This window comes from Fulmarus glacialis, unplaced genomic scaffold (genome assembly GCF_000690835.1).
Source record: "Fulmarus glacialis isolate BGI_N327 unplaced genomic scaffold, ASM69083v1 scaffold398, whole genome shotgun sequence".
Taxonomy (NCBI): Eukaryota; Metazoa; Chordata; class Aves; order Procellariiformes; family Procellariidae; genus Fulmarus; species Fulmarus glacialis.
In genome coordinates this window covers 148,680-167,337 of record NW_009229925.1, presented here as the reverse complement: position 1 = coordinate 167,337, position 18,658 = coordinate 148,680, and the positions used below count along the sequence as shown (strand labels likewise).

At 41.9% G+C, this 18,658-nt stretch overlaps 1 protein-coding gene across 1 annotated transcript in view; it reads left to right on the top strand.

Moving 5' to 3' along the window:
• Positions 1 to 18,658, top strand: part of ANTXR2 (anthrax toxin receptor 2) — a 69,061-nt gene that overhangs the window by 35,973 nt on the left and 14,430 nt on the right. Inside the window, exon 10 of the mRNA XM_009584006.1 lies at positions 18,454 to 18,532. Coding sequence (XP_009582301.1) covers positions 18,454 to 18,532 — 79 coding nt within the window. The remainder of the gene's footprint in view (positions 1 to 18,453; positions 18,533 to 18,658) is intronic.

Sequence of the window (18,658 nt, the reverse complement as noted above, 5' to 3'; positions counted from 1 at the left end):
GTTTAAGAACTAAGCATGTCGCATAGATGATTTTCAGTGGTTACTTTTCTGAGTTAAGCAACAATCAACCACTACCGTTGTGCTTCAAGACCGATAGCAAAACCCCAAATACACATCTGTTTTGTGCATTAAATGGCAACCGGGAAGCGAAAGGTTGGCAAGTGGTAGAAGAAAAAAACTTCAGTGATTAACCCCAGTGGAAAAGAGTGGGGTGAACCACTGCAGAGGAGCTGCATCGTAGCCTCTGTGCAGCAGCCAAAGCTCCCCTCTGGGGAGCGACTGCTGGTTGATGTCAACGCGGGGAAAACAAGCGTGGAGGAGTTACATGGAGAGCAGAGGAAGGGGATGAGTTAAGGCTGTTATGTTTTCCTGATACTCAAGTTGCCTTTTACTTACCGATGCGAAAAGTTGATCTTGACCCACGTGCAGCAGGAGTTTGTTAAACCTATGTGCCTTTATATCAAACAGTGCGGTTGCACTGTTTTTTGTTGAGCTAGGCTGCGTGTAGTTGTGTGCCAACTGTGCAACAAAACAGCTGTAACAAACTGCTGTCTTAGCTAAAACAAATCAGCACCATGTGCAGCTCTAAGAGATCTAATTTTGTCATCAGAACCATGTAAATTAGCCAGGTTAAGAAACACCTCCTCTCCATGCCAAGTATTTCAGTTAAGTTATCTTACAACAGACGAACAGCAGCAAATTAGGCCCCCGGTATTAAGCACCCCAAGGCCTGAAGCTGTAAATGCTTTTCCCCACACTGTTAGTCTGAGAATATGTAAATAGCCTATCCTGCCAAATGCATGTGAAATGCATGGAATATTTATATAGATTAAAGCACAGTGGAAGTTATTTGAACACGCTGCATTTACTCTTTTTCCGTGAAGAGCTTGTTTGGCCTGCGAAGCATTATTGAAATAGACAACTCACCATATTGTAATTGCAACGTAGAACAAGCACCTTATTACAGCACCTTCCTTCTGCGCAGCGTTTGTAAGAAAGAATTCATGAACAATACACATGAAGTTGTACAGGTTCAGAGAAGAATTTTTTTTTTTCGAAAGTTACTATGTGAAATATACTTCCATAACCTGATATTGAAGTAGTTACAGCTTTGGCCCAGAGATAAACAGTTTGCAATGCAAAAGACTGACAGCTATGAAAGATATGTACGTACTTGAACTCTTGACTTTCCCTTGGCACAACTCAGACTATTGCTGGATAACTCCCAGTAATTCCTCATGTAGTAGAGCTAATATTAGTTGCTAATGTAGCAATAACCAGTCTGCTCTTTTCCTAGTGCTCTTTTTAGTGGAATTAAGAGCAACACAAGCAGACAATGTTAGCTTTGTGACTTTTAAACCTGCAGCTTTGTTTCTGGGTAAATGGTAAAGGCTTACTTAACAGGTCTCATTATATTTTCCTTATTTGAGACACTTCTTGTTGACTGATGAATTTGCAGTTTTCACATGCAGAACAATAGAAACCCATGCGGAACAGTTAAAAATGCCACAGTACTCAAGATGTTGGGTTGGTAAACTCCTGGCCTCCTGGACTTATGCCATTGTGTTTTTCTATTTCCTTCCCAGCTGCTGGCTGCATTTAGTTCGGAGCCTCCAAAATGCCAGCTGTAGATTTAACCAAGCATTCTTTTCAAAGCCTATTTTTCTGCAGTATCATGTAGCAGACGGATGTGGTATCCTTAGGTTATGTGACAACATGACTGTGCTGCTTGTGCCATTTAAAATACCTTTTTGTTGTGCCACTTCTGCAGTGCCAAATTACAGAGTCTGCATACAAACCCAGCTCATTTTAAAAGACCCCTGACTAGCTCACAGATGAGAATTACTTGTAATTTCTACATGAGCAACCTATGCGTTATAGAAAGTGTTAGTTAGTATTGAAATAATCCAGAAAGGAAGAGTACCATGGACACTCTGCAGGAAGAAGATGAGGAGACAAACCCAAATTCAATTGCTTTGCTTCATGTACTTTGAGAGATCACTTATGTACTGCGGGGGCGAGTGTAACGTTACAATTAAGCTGGTTTACTAAAAAGGACTCAGATTCTACTGCATTGACCATTTAAAAGCCGTCTATTTTTAGGGTCTTGCAGAATATTTGAGAAAATTAGTTCCTCTTACTAGGTCAGGCTTGAATTTGCTGAACTGCCACAGCTCAAGGGAATCAAACTGAACCGGACATTTCCTTGATCTCTCTGCTACTTTAGATGTTTCTGTAGTCACTGTACTTTGGAGGGAAAACAGAGCCCTTGTCTCTTTGGAAGAGCAGTACAGCAGAAACTGCTATAAGTTTTTAAGTCTACGTTCTTGCGCTACCTCCGCTTTTGTTCTGTTCATTTTGCTCTAAGTTCTTTGAGTACACATTCAGAAAATACATCTGTAGGCTTGACTTCACAAACAGATAGCTTCTGTTCCTCTAAGCCAGTGGTAAAATCCCGTCTGCCTTCAATGGAAAGACTATCAGAACAATATACATTCCTCTTACTTCCTGAACATTTACGAATTCTCTTCCATTTGATGAGTGGATGACAATAATAAAAGTTTCAGCTAGCACAACAATAAAATATTTTACTAAAATATTTGCAGTGACTATTTACATGTCTACTACTTAACTACCTCTGTTTGTTTGAACTCTAGTTTCTCACTGGAGTATTACAGTAAGATTTTGGATTTACTGGTGCCTGCTGAAGATACCCAGTTTCCACTTGTGCAGATACTCATCTAAGCAAAGAAAGGTTAGGTCTAGGCTAGGCAGTGACCTAATGAACCAAATGGCTGAGGAATAATCTTTGTTCTTAAAATAGCTCAGAGAACTACAGAAGTTGATTTTTTAATGCAGCTGCGGTGCTGCTGGCCAGCTTGCACCTTCACGCATCATGCACTTGAATCCATACAGTGTTTGCTCTAAGATTAGCTCATCAAGTAAAGTGAGCATTTACTCCTTGGTCCAACAAGATGTATAAGCTTCTCGTAACTTGAAAGATACTAACTTTATCTGAGCACATGTATAAAAAGCCCCTTATGTGTTTCAAAACACAAACAGAAGGGCAAACATCGGTTTAAGTGGGATCACTGCTTTCATTTAAGTATCACATGGTTTCCATCTCTCTGTTGAGTGACATTCTGACACCCTTGCAGTGAATGGCACTTGACTCTACCTACCTGAGGGGTGCCCTAGGACAGAAGCAGGCGCTATCTTTCTCCTTGGGCTCATAAGCTTTATTAACAACAAAGCCAAAGAGCACAAATCCAAACATAAACCTGCGTGCCAGTGAAACCTTGCTCAGTTAACTTGAATTTATGATCAGATCCCATGCTGAGATGGTACAGTCTGCACTACTGTTTTTTAGCGACCTTATTTGCCCTCTATTCAAATCATGTTGGCTTCAGCTTGCATATATCCCTTCCTACATCCTGTCCAACGTGAACAGCTGGTGGCACTTAAAGAGCAAAGATTAAATAGGAATTGTTTTTTGTGTGGTAGGAAGGAAAATTACTACGCTTCTATTCCCTAATTCTTAGTTGCCTCCAGTTTCAAAGTAGCTTAAGTTTAGTCTCCGGTGTGCAGTTCACTTGAAAGAAAGCACACAACAAGGCATGAGATAATCTGTTAGCGATCATCAGATTTTTTTTTTTTAATGTATTGCTAGCCGTAACAGGTCTTGGCAACAGCACAATTTCACAAGTTTAGTGGTAACTTGAAATGTACTTCCTATCCCAGCATTACAATACAGTTACTAAGGGAAAAGTTCATCTTACTTCTCAAGCATTACGAGAGTCTGAATGTAATAGGAGAATAAATAGCTTAAACTCTTACAACTCCAAGAAAAAGCAAGAACTTTTGTCCCGGAAAGAAAATAGTGGGAAATGATATCTAGGACTAAGCACACTGCTTTATGTTTCTGAGCTGCAAATGCTACCTTGAGACATGCTTTTATTTGGCTATTAACCAGATTTCTCACAGGAGGAGCCTGTGTCATTCAAGTCTTTGTTCTTCCTGTTGACAACAGCTGCTTTGCTTGTTTTGCACTCATTTGTGAATGGGATGGCAGCTCAGAGGGAATTCAGAAACACGGACAGCATTGTGCTATTTCTGCGCTGTCACTTCTCAGGTCTTTAGATTTTAGTATTTTTTGTTGCCAGTTTATTGCTGATTTCCTTTTGATCCTGTCTTTACCTTTGCCCTTTGGAATAAAAAAATGAGGGAAGAAAGAAGTAACCATCTCCTTATTTTATGTAGCACCTTCAGCCTTTAAGTAACCTATTACAGGAACTAGCTTAACCACCTATTGCACCCATGTGTCTTCCTCCTCAGAAGTTTATCAACGTCTCTACATTGGAAAATAAAAGCTTTTCTTGGGGTCTGTTTCACTTTTAGTATATCAATTGTTTTTTGAATAAGTCCTGTAATGTTTAGTAATGCTATCCGGCTGTTTATGTTTGCCAGGTTGCATTACCTGCCCTCTGCCTATTTTTATTTAAGCTAGTGCTAAAACAAGCTCCATTTCTTTTCTTTTTCATACCATTTTTTGTAGCCTGTGATAGCCTGAATGCAGGCAAGAGTTTTCTCTCGCTGGCCAAAGTCTTGGTACTATGATCTTAATCTCTGAAGTACAGATTTAGGGCAGAATTAGCTGCTCTGCTTTTTGCTGCGGATCACATGCAGGGCTGAGGGTTGAGGACAATGGGAATTAACCACAAGCTTCAAGTTAAACACGGCTTTGAGAGCATTTCTCAATAGGGGCTTAAGCCAAGGTTCCTTCTTCTGGAAGAGCTTGTAGCTCTGTGCAATTGCAGAAGGAGACTTGCGAATCCAATCCATGTCTTCCTATGGGTTTCTGACAAATTCACGTAAATACAGTTTAAAGTAAAACAATACTGTGGGATTCTATTTAAAACATATTCATTGCGGCTTACAGGATGCACCAAGAAGTTCCTGCTCACTATTTTAGGGGCCTTGAACATTCTTTACAGCAGCTCTACAGGCAAAAACTAAAACTAGCTGAAAGCCCAGGAGTTCATGCCCAGGCTGTCACTGGCACTCTTGCCCTCTGTTTCTGCATCCCTGGGAAACAATCTCTCAATACAAAGAGGAAGCACGTGCTTCATACTTAATTGTAGGTGCTTTGAGTGAAATATGTTTCCATGACAGTGGAACAGTGGTACTTAGAGTCTTGCTTTCCGGTTTCTAAGTGTCATTTTTGTTAATACCAGCACCAGATTTAAAAGGAAGAGCACGGACACGTGAAAGCAAACAGACACAGTGAAGATGAATGGATTGTGGGCTCCATCCTGCAAATTACCTCATTTGGTTTCCAGACAGCTGCTCTCATTTGAGAGCAGCTGAAAGGTGTTCTACAAAATGGTTGTCATGGCAGGCTTCTAACAAAGGAGCCTATCTATTCTCCCCCTGCCCCGACTAGCCCAAAGATAGAGCATATTACACCTTTACTCCATCCACTGCTTCTTGTGACACGAACCTGGGAGCCAGAAACTTAGAAATTTCATCTTTTGAATTCAAACTTCTGAATCTCGTCTCGTGGGGAACAAGAGCATGTTACGTGGGCCAGCAACATTGCTGCGTTCATTATGCAGGCAGAATGCCACGCAAGTGCGTGCATCTTCAGGGATATGTACAATATATACAGAAGCAGTGAAGCCATCCTTTTTCAAGTTTGACTTGACTACACTAATAAAAAACTTCTTCCACTGTTAATTCCCTTTTCTTCTCCAACACCTGTAGGTCCTTAAACAAGCCTCCCTGCTTCCTCCCATGTGCTAGTATACTTGCAGTGTTAAGAGGCACATAGTTAAGGCAGCGAACTGGAGCATTGCAGTTTTCATTGGTACACGGTGACCAGATTTCTTAAATCTGTTTTTTACTGCAGCTCCTTTATGGGATCTTTACCTTTTCCCTCCTTTTTCCTGTGGTTGATAATGGCTCTAAAGAAGTAAAAGCAGCGTTAAGGAAGTGATCCTTTGTAAGGTGACTGATGTTTTGTATGTTTGCCTAATTAACTTCTGGCTAATAATTCTAACCCATTAAGTAGCTAGTTAGTACATGTTTCGAATAAACACATCTGGTCCTGCAATGAGTGAAGGTTCTGCCTGTGTGTGGGTGACAGATGCTGTGGTAGTTTCCCCAGTGCTCTCTTTTAAATAATTAACAGCACACTGGTGAAGTAGCCTTAGACAGACAGCCTCAAAGCCAGCTGTATAGTCTCAGAGCTCTGTCTGTGGACATGTGCCTCATCTCGTTAGTCTGATCCAGCTATTACATTCCCTCTCCTTTGGTATTTCAAAAGCTACATCTAGCTCTAAGAAACACCCTTTTACATAACTTTGGACTCTTGGCTTCTGGTCTCAAAGGCAGCAGGAGAAGAAGGAATATTATGTCAGGCCACCCAAGGGGCAAATAGTTTTGAATTCACAAGCCTTGCAGATTGATCTCTCTTACCAAACAAAGGGCATTTGAAACAGTCCCGCCCTGCTGTTTCATTACTTGGAGTTGCTGGGCTAAGTTGGCAAACAACCTTCTTTTGAAGGAATTGTCATCTCTTGGTAGCCTCCTCCTTTATGTGGCCAATAGCTTCCTAGGCTGGAACAGCTGGTATTTCTTATCTATCTCAGAAGTGAGAAAAGCTAGTATTAGTTACATGCAGAAGAGATCACTCCTTCCAACTCAGCTGTCATTTTGTTTTTCGGATTTTGGCTTTTTGTGGTGGGGCTGTTTAAAGTTATTTTTCTTCCAGACGGAGGGAGGAATTATGTCAATAAATTAAATAAACAGCAGGATATTTTGCAAGAGGCTAATTTGCACAAAAATTGCGTCTTAAAAATGAGACTTGAGTTCTTGCTTACCAAAGGGCAAGGTAAGATTTATTCCTACTTCTGAGGGTCCGTGAACCCTGATCATTCGGTGCCTATACCATAATGGTTAACATGCAGCTGTCATTAGTTCTCGTGATACGGGCTCAGTCTGTGACCTTTGTTTTGTAAGGCATCAACAATAGCACAGCTGCCCCTGCATAGCTGAGATCTCAAACCTGCAATTTGGCAAGAGGAACAGAACAAATTGGATAAATATACATAAACACATTGTGAAGGAAGGGAAAACAGAACAGAATGAACCAGAGCATCATCCTACAACTTGTTTGATAGGGATGATTTAAGTAGGCATATGGTATAGTTAAATGTGCTTTCAAAAACATTGGCCCGATTCTTCAAGCAAATATGAAATAAGTATCGAAATGGAAAGGGAGCTGATACAGTATCATTAGTTCTCTCAAAGGAGGCATATGAATGCCTTTGGAAACGTGTGTGAGTGGGGGCTGGGCGTGAACGATAAGCAGATTTACATTCCCACACAAAAAGTGTCATTAACTTATTGTTAAGATTACACAGTTGTACTTCCTTCTAACACTGCAAGCATTAAAAAAAACCAAGCAGGCAATAAGCTAATATTTAGACCTAACCCAGCACCAATTTTCACATCTTACTAGCTCAGTGTTGGCATAACAGACCACCGCAGCCACTGTAATACCTCTCACACACACAGTTTCCATCCAACAGTCACACTGCCTACGATGCGCATATTTAAGAAAGTCACTGCTGTGCTCATCCTACATTGCGACCTTTCGATGCTGTGTTACTTAGTAACTCAAGAACAATTGTAAGTTAAAATTAGCCTTTGTCTTTCTGCATTCCTTTTACCAGATGGAAAGAAAATAGAAAGTAGATAAGCTAAGAAACTCTGAATGTGTTCTTACAAAATAAGTCTAAACATATATTTAAATGATGCTCTTCCCAAGTCACACCAGGTACATCTTCCACATAAGCTGCATGCTAATACCCAAATACACAAAACCATGTGATTTCCAGAGCGTGTAGTAAACACAGAAGATGACCTGTTTATTCAGACAAGCCCATAACTTCGTCAAGTGCATTAATTAGAGTGGAACATTCGCTTGTCTGCCTTGACTACTGAGAAAAGTTGTGTATAACTTAATGGAGCTTTCTTGTGACATGGAAGTGAGTAGCTGAAAACTACTAGTAGATGAAGGAGATAATTACTGTTATTTTCTATGGTTATGGCTGGAATGACTGGGTTTTTTTTAAATTTTTTTTTATTATGTCACTTTTTTCTCCTTGGCTGATAAAGGTAAAATTTTGGGAAACATGTTGCAAGTGCAGAGAAGACGTGCCAAAGAAGGGAAGTTGTATGCAAGCTGCAGATTTGACTAGTGTATCTTTCAGAGTAATTTAAGAAAGGATTAATATTTCATGGGGTGTGTTGAGCATTTTCTGTTCTCTTTCCAACCAAGAAGTTACATTTACCTTCTTTTTGTGGTATTTTTAACTAAATAGCCTTATCACAGCCTTTGTGACAATTAAAGCAAGAGATGAATTTGTCCACAGAAATAAATTACTCGTTCAAGTCAGGGGCAATGCGTGTGATGAGTACTTATTCACTTCAAAGTTAGGCAGCTTGTTTAATTATTCAAGTGTGGGTTTAAGGACCCATTTTCAAAGTCTCGTCCTCAGTCTATAAACTACATTGCGACTACAGATGGCGTGAAGAACACCTTGTCCAGAGAAAAGGAAACAGTTAAAATTAAAATGCAGTAGAATTTCTCAGTTGAGAGGTAGCTTGTTGACTAAGACACTTCACATTCCGGATAACACCAGTCCTTACTATGAAAAGGCAAAAGGCACAATGCACCCACGCGACTAGCTCCCTCTCCGAAACCAGTTGTTCAGCCATACCTTAGGACGCGCTGGATGGAGGAGGACAGGCAGTCTGCTGTTGCAAAAGGAGGTACCAGCCGCCGGCACAAACACGGGGCTTCCTTTGGCTCACCAGCCTTCCTAAAGGCTTTCTGTCTTCTCTGCCCACAGTAGCCGAGCCGTTCTCTAAGGCAGGACGTAACGACAGCCAGCACCAGAGAAAGAGGAAGCGGGGGCTGCGTGCCCCCTCTTGACTTCCTGCGGCCAGGCCAGCCATGTGCTCCTTGTGCTCACAGATTCGGGGGTGCCAGCTCCGAATCAGATTGTTTTCACCTGTTGTTCTCATTCCAGAGCCTCTGTGCTCAGGTGATTGGAATACTTCTCCATCATAGATGTGCTCATGGCTAATTAGGCCCATTGATTTGATATTAAGATTATCCTTCAACATAAACAGCTGTTCTTCCCCAGTAGCATTGGGTAAAGAGAGTTGACGTGAATCAGATCCTCTCCCACCTGGACTAATTCCTTTCTTTGCAAAGTCACTGAGACTTAGCGTTTATTTTCAGCACCAGCATGTAAACTTTTTTTTTCCCCTGTGCAAGCATTTTGTTCCAACAAAAATAAAAAAAGAGTATGGTTACCAGTCACTGGTTACTCACATGGTACAACCTCCCCCCTCCAAAATACCTAGAGAAATAAACTCAGATAGGGGGAAACCAGAAACACGGCTGGGTTAGGCTTAATGCCTGTTATAAATATTAACTTCTGAAAATATTTTAGAAATACATTTAGTTTGACACAATTAGATTATAATGGGAACTATTCACAGATGGAAACATCCTCAATGAATTGTATAGGCTAACTGGCTCCGAAGACATATGGATCTGATGTTAAGATCAGTAGTAATTTCTAATGCAGTCCTTCACGTTCCTCAATAGGGCACACAGTGTTCCCAGAGCATTAAGAAAGAGTGCGTGAGCAGAACTAAGTGCTTAATATTATGCAGTGGACATAGTATCCTGAGCTGAATTAATAGACTAATTTAACATAATAATGACATTTCATACCCTGTTACTGCAGGTTCCCATGATTCCATGAGATCAGAGCTAATTCACTGCCGGCTTCCAGTTCTTTCAAATTCACTAGCACTTCCCAGCAGTGAAATACTTACGTATCGCTGCACTTCTGTCCGTTTCCCGTGGAAAGCCAAACCCAAATAGATGGTATATTGAACATTCTGCTGAGAAGGCTAGATAGCGCTGGGATAACAAGAGGGGATCCTAGGAGAACTATAATTTGAATTTATGTCAGTGCTAAGCTACACCAAGGAAGTGCGTGGGGGGGGCGGGGAATTTGTACTAATTCTTTACCAAAACCCCAAAACCCCATAATGATTTGCATAGAGTGCAGGTCTTGCTATCCTCGGGAAAATAATTAAATATTCCTTTTTATGCCTGCGTGGTTGGTGGGAGGAAAACAACTCTGACCATTTATCGGAACTGCAGATTATGAACTGTCCCCAGTACAATTCCCATCGACTCGAGTGAACTGTTTCCTGTGCTTCCCAGGCATAGATGACCCTTGGCGCAGTGGAACTGCACTGAACATTTGGCAGGCAAGGTTTGTCACCCCGCTCCAAGGGAACTTGCTGCGTCCTTATGCAGCTGGGGCTTTTGATCTGGGAAGATCAACAAAACCAGAAGCAGGGACTTGAAATACCTTCTGTGGCCTTGCGCTGCCTCCTCCTGCTGCAGGGACGTGTGTCAGATTTGTGGTCCTGAGTGTTTGTTACCCGAGAAGAGGGGAAAGGATACTCTGTGCTTTGGTCGGTGAGAATGTGTGGGTAAATGTTACTTGTATCCCCAGCAAATAACGGCCAACGATTGCAAACTCGAGTCGGTCACATGAAACCCCGGTGTCCGTACAGTGAAATTGGAGCTGGCCCCGCTGAGACACCATCACCTACCGCTCAAGTCCTAGGGCTGTCTCCCCTACCCTGCAGCTGAGCGTTAGTCGTCTCCCTGTGTATGTCACTACCCCTGCTTTTCAGCCTTCAGGCGGAAAATGAGGGGTGGCATGACAGAGCCTGCCCCACCTGGCACTGAAAATGTCAGTCTGCCTCCTGAGGTGAGGTCGGTATTGCTTGGCAGAGGCGCTTTTCCTTCAGACTCTGAAACACGAAATACTTGCACTGAGTGACACCTTGTATTTGCTCCAGCTGTGAACAGCGGTGAATATTTCTGTGTTAAAAACCCGAACGTGCCATTGTCGGTCACAGCGTGTTCCAGTTTCCCCATCCTTCAGGTGACCATCAAAATAAACTATGGTCACGGTGGCACCCCTTTGTGCTGCCAGACTGTTGTGTAGGGGATGGTAATTTACTTGGGCGTAAGTGAGAGGCACGCAAAAAATTACACTTAAATCGGTCGTTCCACCAAACCCTTCTCCCACCACTGTTACTGATTTTCCAGCGTGTGATTTCTGTATACATATATATGTATGCAAACACACACAGAGACGCATGTGTATAGATGTATTTAGAACACACACAGACAGACACACACGTACTGTTGGCTTACCAATATTAACTGTGTAATAATGCTATATATTAATTCATGGAGGTAGGTTTTGTAAGGGAAAGCACCATTTTAAATACATAGATCTATTTTTTCCTTTCTACTATGTACAGCATTTTAGCTATTTTAATGCTGGCACTTGATGCTAAAATACCTTTGTCACCATAATTTTAATAACTTTTTGAGCAGTTGCCAGTTTAATTTTCAGTGCGTGAAAATTGGAGGTAAATTATTTATTACTTCCAGCAAATGTCTTTCACAATTTTATTTAATTTTTTTCATCTTTTTTAATGGGTCATAAAATGGCAGTCTTTTATTGGATGCTCGTAAAGTAAGGAGCAAATGAATACTTTGCAAATAGGTTACTGAGGATTGAAATGTCAGCTGTATTTCACAGGGTATGAAATTCTTTAGACCAGAGGTGTGGGGACATATGGCAGTGGGCCACGTTCCTCTTCTGTAACAATAAAACAGCAGTGGACATAAAGGAAAGAAAGAATTGCAATTGTTGGGTCTTCTCAAGTTACATTTTTTGGTAAACCATTTATTAGAACGGCCAGTGGGCCATGACTGATGCAGTTTAAAGTTGCAAAAGTCTTGTGGTTAACTTTTGTCATAAATAAGAACATTTTTTTAAAAGCTCTTTTCAGACTAAGTTTTCCAGGATTGATTCCCATCCAAAAAGTACTTAGACAAAATATAGGAAAATCCCTTGCACATTGAGCAAGGGCTGCGAACTGTAAATAAACGCCACAATTTTTCCTATTACAAGGAAATAGCTGTAAAAGTATGGACCACTGGAAAATTGCGCATTAGACCTCTGGTACATAAAAAGCAATGGAGTTTGTGAGTATCTGCACAGCTACGCGTGCTTATTAGCTCAAGTTTGCCATTTCTTTGATTCCGCTTTACTCAAGTGCTGTGTCAGAAGCGATCAGAAGATAGGAACGAGCATCCTGGCTAAAAGCCTTAGAAAGATGCTGGGCTGGGGCACCGCTGTGTTTCTGAGGACCAGTGTGAAGGGCTGCACTTGCCTTTCGCTGGATGCTTGTTCCCGCAGCCGTGTTTTTCAGGCTGGACATAGAGAAGCTGGTTGACTCCTTGTCTTCTTGGGTATAACTGCAAGAAGGCCTGGGTGTCTGCGCACGGCGTGAGCGGGCCTCCCTTATTAGAACCTCTGATTGTTACCCTCCAGGGCCTGCTTCCCCTTCGCCTGCGCGCAGATGTGAAATCCGCACGGTGACGCGGAACGTGTCACACAGCAGAGGTGAGGTTTTAGCTGGGCATTGGAAGATGTCTTCCTGGGTTGCTACAGCAACATCAACATTTACACTTCCCGATTCTTTGTGGGTTTTATTCAGGGTTGACCTGCGGAGATACTCTGTTCTGCAGCAGCTTTCAAGAGCTCAACAGTTGGTTTTGTTCTGTGCTGGTACGCAACTAGTATCAATCTAACCTTTCCTTGCAAAAATAGGGACAGTCTGCCCTCGCGTGCATAGCTGTGCTGTTCGGTGTGACCGGATTCACAGAGAATCGAGCACGGTCAGGGTTCAAACGTGGGCGTCGCACGCCAACACGGTCTCTCTTTCGGTGCTAGGGTGGGACACTGACAGGTTCTCTTCTCTTGTCTCGCTCTCTCTACATACCTCCGCGGAAGGAGAGGCAATTTCCCTTGAGTCTTTGGAAAGCAATTAAGATACTATGGGTGCAGTCATGTAAATCACGTAAATAATTGCTGGGGGATCTGGCCATACAGACTTACAAAACCAGGCATTTAGTGCCTGTGGAGACATTTTTGAGGCGTTTCTGATCGCCTCCACCAGGGAGATGGAAAGTACGGTCTTGCGACCAGCTGACCAAAATCTGTGCTGCTCCTTCCCTCGTGAGCTAATAAGCCTGTCATGCAATCTCATAACCCTTTAAACTATATTCCTCCAGTCTACAGAAAAAAGTATGAGCAGAGGCCCAAAGATTTAGAAATGTCATCTGGTGACATAGGCTGGTTCAGCTTTTAGCTGATTTGAGCTTTACTGAAGGAACCTGACACTCACAAAATACTGATGATGGCCAGCGGGAAATGAAGGTACCCAAAAAATAGAATGACTGCCGAATGTCATTTTATTTTAAAAATATTTGCAGTTTATGCAGAGCGCAGAGCTAAAAGCCTCACACGTGTGAACAGTTACTAGTAAACACTAGATGTATTTATGTATATGTCTTTCTCTTGGATGTTTGTGAATGAGCGAGTAGAAGAAATAGGGCACCTAGTTTTTGGAACTCCAAACTTGAAGGGGTAGTGTTTATATGAATCAGAGGTACGCATAGCCCATCAAACAGGTGGATACCAAAGAAATGAAAAAATGCGTTTCTTATACCCTACAGACATGACAATTTCAGGGAGGAAGTGATTTTGTGTGTTGACAGGTTCATCCTTTTGAAGATGAGATAATTATCTGTATGAGTTCACTCTGCGGCTTCTGGAACTGAGCGAGTATGATCAACTCAAGTGGCTCATCCCCGCAGCTGTGTATCAGAATGGAAGTTGATAGGGAAACCGGTTGTGCCTACTGCATCGTGTCTGCGCCGATAGCTGATGTGTTCAGTGAGCCCGTTGCTTGGGATATTTGTCAGACCGCCTGACAGCTAAAGGTTGGGGGAATGCAAAACTCGACAGCAGCGAGGTGGCACGTGGCACCAGGGACTCTGGCTCTTGCCGCAGCGCGTGGGGTCAGCGAGCTGTGGGCCCCGCTCTCATTCAGACCTTTGCTGGGGCCTTCTGCGTTGCCCCAGCGGCGTACAGAGCGTCGCCGTCAACGAGGATCAGATCCGAGTCCAGTCCCAGAGGGCGGCAGGAGCTTGCCCAGTGGCACCTCCTAAAAGTACGGGCAAGCTCCCCATTTTAGTAACCGTCTGTAACAACGGGCCTTCAGTGACCGGCCCGATCAGACTTTGCGGTACGCTTCTGTTCAGTTAACGGCAGGCCTCTTCCTGGGCTTTTTTGCTGGATTGAGGTTTTTGTGCCACTTTTGAGGATCTGTTTCCACCAACTCACGCACTCTAATAGGAGCTGTTTATTTTTCATTTACCTGGTGCCTGAGTGTGGCTGTGTTCTGAAGCTAAGAGAAAGAGCTTAAAATGCCGGAGTTGTGTCCCGGTGACCCTGCCCGCTCAGCACACCACCCCCTGGGACTTGGGCAAGTCGCCTAAGAGAACAGATTACAGACATCCCCACTCACCGTTTTTCTCCTAAATTCCACATAAAATATTTAGCTAAGTGAATGGAGCCAGAACACAGCTCTTGGGCCTGTACAGCACATCAGCTGAGCAAACGTTTTTTGGTGGGACTGGAATTTGAAGCTGCCCTTTCTAGTAGAAGACAGTAGTGGAAACGTTACCATTTCTCCATCCATCGGGGAATCCCTGTTTGAGTGGAGCTTGTCAGTGGACATAAACAGAGGCCAGCCTTATGTTGCAAACAGTAAGGTGTAAATATGGGCATTAATCCCTTAGAAATCTTAGCTATTACAGAAAATTTTTCATACAACCTAGTGAGTTCAAGGAAATTTCAAGATCCACCAGATACCTGGAAACGAGCCTTTTCTTTAGTATGGGTTAAGATGTTCTTCTGGAGTGTTTTATCCAAATGTTTTTCAGGTTCCTGTTTTGCTCAATTCGCTACCAAACACCATCTAAAACAATAGCTTCATTTCTTAATAGCTAAGTTAGACAAACCTTGCGTGTTTCAGCCAAGACTCATCAAGCTCACCGTGGCAAATAGAGTAAGTGTGGTAGCTACAGAACACTGCTAGAAAAAGACAGATGTTCCACACAAAGGCAAGAGAGAACCATCCCTGTAAATGTAAGAAAATAATACGTATCGCAGCAGGAGTATGTAGTTTGCTGCACGACACAGGAAGGTAGAAGAAAAAAGGGTGACTTTTCCTTCAAGCTTTAATGCGTAAGAGAGAAACGGAATGAGAAGTTTAACAGGATCGACTCTTTAAGTCTTGCAAGCTGGACTTCTTCTAGGGAAGCCGAGAAAGCCCAACACCTGAGTCACAGGTCCAGGAATTCCTAAGATACGCTGTCTCTCTCACACACTGAAACAGTTAGTGTGAAATGCAGTATTTTAGTGAGTTAGAATATCCACCTTTAGGATAAACCACAACGTGCACCTAGATTTTTGCTGACAAACCTGTCAGGGTGTCGGGGGCAGCCTGGAGATTGTGAGTATAGGAAGCATTGCTGCAAAAGAAGTAATTTGTTTCCTTAAGAGCTAAGGGATATGTGGAAGCCTACTTTTATGAAGATCTGTATGAAATAATTTATATTGGCGTTTTGGTGGACTTAGCAGGTTTTTTCACAGAAGAATGAAGTTAAAGTGCTATGAGTAGCAGTTAGAGGTTCTGCTAGCATAGTGAGAACACAGCCTCAACAGTACTTTCCTTCTCTTCCAAAGTTTCAAATGGATTTTGTTTCCTAGTTGCTCAGCTGAAAAACATGCGAGCCTGAGTCTATGACATTTCAGATAGTGCCTGCTAGTGCTGGCAACGGTAGTCAGCCACCGATGCATCTTTTCAACCACGTAGGTTTGGGACTGGTAGTAGCGCATCGCGCAAATCAACAAACTGCCGGAGGATAAAAAACATGGTGAAATGATGTTAGAAAATATTCCTGACTGACAAGAACACACACGGGTCAGGAGGAAGGATGATATTGTCAGGCAGCAAAGGGAATTGATTGGATAGCAGAAAAAAACCCGCAGGAAATCGAGGATTCACATTCACTTTTTAAAAAAAAAAAAAGAAAAAGCGAGCATCTGAAAGCGTTTTGGAAATTCGACCCCAGTAGCTGGCAGCAACTGTACTCAGATGTTACTGGCCAAATCCAGCAGTTCTTCACTAATGCATAGGCAGAATTATTTTTGATCTCTGTGGGAATTTCGCCCAACAAGGGACTACAGAAATGGTTCCAACCAAAGATAAAAAGATAAAAGAGCTGAGGAAAACCTACAATGTATTTAGACACAGTTAAAATATCATCGGAAATAAAGTCAATGCAGGAGGTATATAAGGATGTAGATTCTTAAAAGAACGTGATACGTTCATTTTAAAATCAAAATTACTCAGTGTGCTACATTTGAATTTAGAGCAGTTGGAAGGGTTCTTACCGTGCTAGCAGGCTTTGGACCGCGCAATATAATCCCAATTACGGAATCAGTCACTGGGAAGGCACCCACCGTTACTTAGGAGAGTTCAGGAAAAGTAGAAAGGCTGAATAGTTTTTATGTTCAGGAAACATGACCGCAATGAATGTTTTTTCTTGGGCGTAACCAAGTTCTTGGTGCGGAGCCTGTGGCGTATTTCTTTAAGTCATGCTATAAAAAGACAAGGCTAATGGGGGAAGATGAAACATGTAAGAGGTTGATCTTTCCTCTTTGAATTTGTGCTTAACTGAAAAGTTGCCATCCAAAAATAGTTCCGCGTGCTGCGGATTCTTCAGTATTTATGGGCTGAATTCAGTTATTCCCTTCCAACTTGAGACACTCTATGGTTCCATGAGTCAGTTGCAGCTGTAAAGTCATAGTTAGTGCAAGGGTATGACCAGGCTGCAAAAGGATGCGACAGGACACCGGGAAGAGACACGTTAGCGTAACTGGCCGTAGGTTAGTGACTTGAACAGAAGAACGCTTCGTGTGATGTGTTTATGATGCGCGAATCTCCAAAAGGTCTAAGAGTTTAAACACGCAATTTCTTCAGGGACACCTTTCTGTCAGGACTGGGGCTGTGTTTCAGCAGCACAGCGCGTACTTAAGTCCTTCTCGGATCAAGGACAGGCACGGCCTGAACTTCTCTCGCACTGCAGTCAATAGGATTGTTTTGCCAGTCAAACTCGAGCAGAATTGTCATGCTGAAATTTCCTACGGCATTTCTCATTAAAGTGGCAAAGCGGAACACTGAAATTAAAAAAAATAATAAAAAGCATCACATTTAAAAAATTCACCAGTAACGAAAGTTTTGGTATAGTTTGCTTTATTTAGTGCGTTGGAATTGAATTAGTTTTTTTTATTTTTATCTGTTCTGATTCACTTATTCCAGTAATAATTAGAAGTAAATTAGAGTTATTTTTTCTGTTAGATCAATTATTCGTAACACAGATCATTTAAAAATGAGTTTAGCGGAAGTAACTTACTTCTTTTTTAGTAAAAGTGAAAAAGAAATTAGCCAAATTAGCTAAAATAGCTTTGAACTCCATATTGACTAAAGCATTTATGCCAGAATAAAAATTCATGACATATAAGAACGGTATAAATGATTAATCATTTTAGTTCATGGATATCTATATTTTTATTTAATTACATCTATGCATAATATAAACTGTCTGAATCTTGGGAATCCAAGCCAGAGAAGCTGAAGAGTCTTCTTATGTTTAACATTCACCATGTGTTGTTTTCTTCTAGGGTTAATTTGAAAAATGTAAACCCCATACTATTTGTATGCAGTGTTTATGTACTATTTATAGAAAGTCTTGACCATTTATAATTATCCGACATTTTTATCCATAACGTCTGCATATGACTAAAGAGATGTTTATGGAACAGACAAAACAATGTTATTTTTACAGTTGAACTTCAATTTATTTTGTGTAAGACTTTGTGGAGTATTTTATGCTACGTGGAACAGAGAAGGGATATTCCCTACTCCGGATAGCTCTCTATCGAGAAGACTAAAATTATTTCCAAATAGTAATCGACACAGTACCCGCGGAAGACCGTATTGTTCATTTTAAGCAGCATAAATTGAGGAAAAGAAAGCTCAATCTGAAATGACCACAGATGGGTTTCTGAAAGCCACAAGGTCCAACCCTGTAGCAGCTAAGTTATCTTGATCACTTAGAAGTCATCAGAGGTTTCTAGAAATGATAACATGAAGTAATCACATTAGTTTTGTGATTTCTGTGAAGTCACTTCTGACGCCTGGCGCAGCTCAGAGGCCCCGACTCCAATCTTCCTCTCTTGGAACACCACCTCTGTTGAACGGAGTCTATACGTACGAGTGCCTCCGTAGCACGTATGCGCTTTTACTGACTGTTTTATGGCTGCTGATTTTTTTTTGTCTCTTTCTTTCCAGAACTCTGGAAGTTTTGGTGAGTTTGAATGAAGGGCAATCTTTCATGTCCAGCTCATTAACAATCACCGCTTCGGAGTGCGTAAGTAAATGGCTAACATCATTCAATGTAAAATCCTGAAATCCAGTTTCTCTTTTGGTTTTATCATTGCGTGACCTCTCGGTGCAGAGAACCTCAACGCATGGCAAGTCCCATTAGATGTTCAGA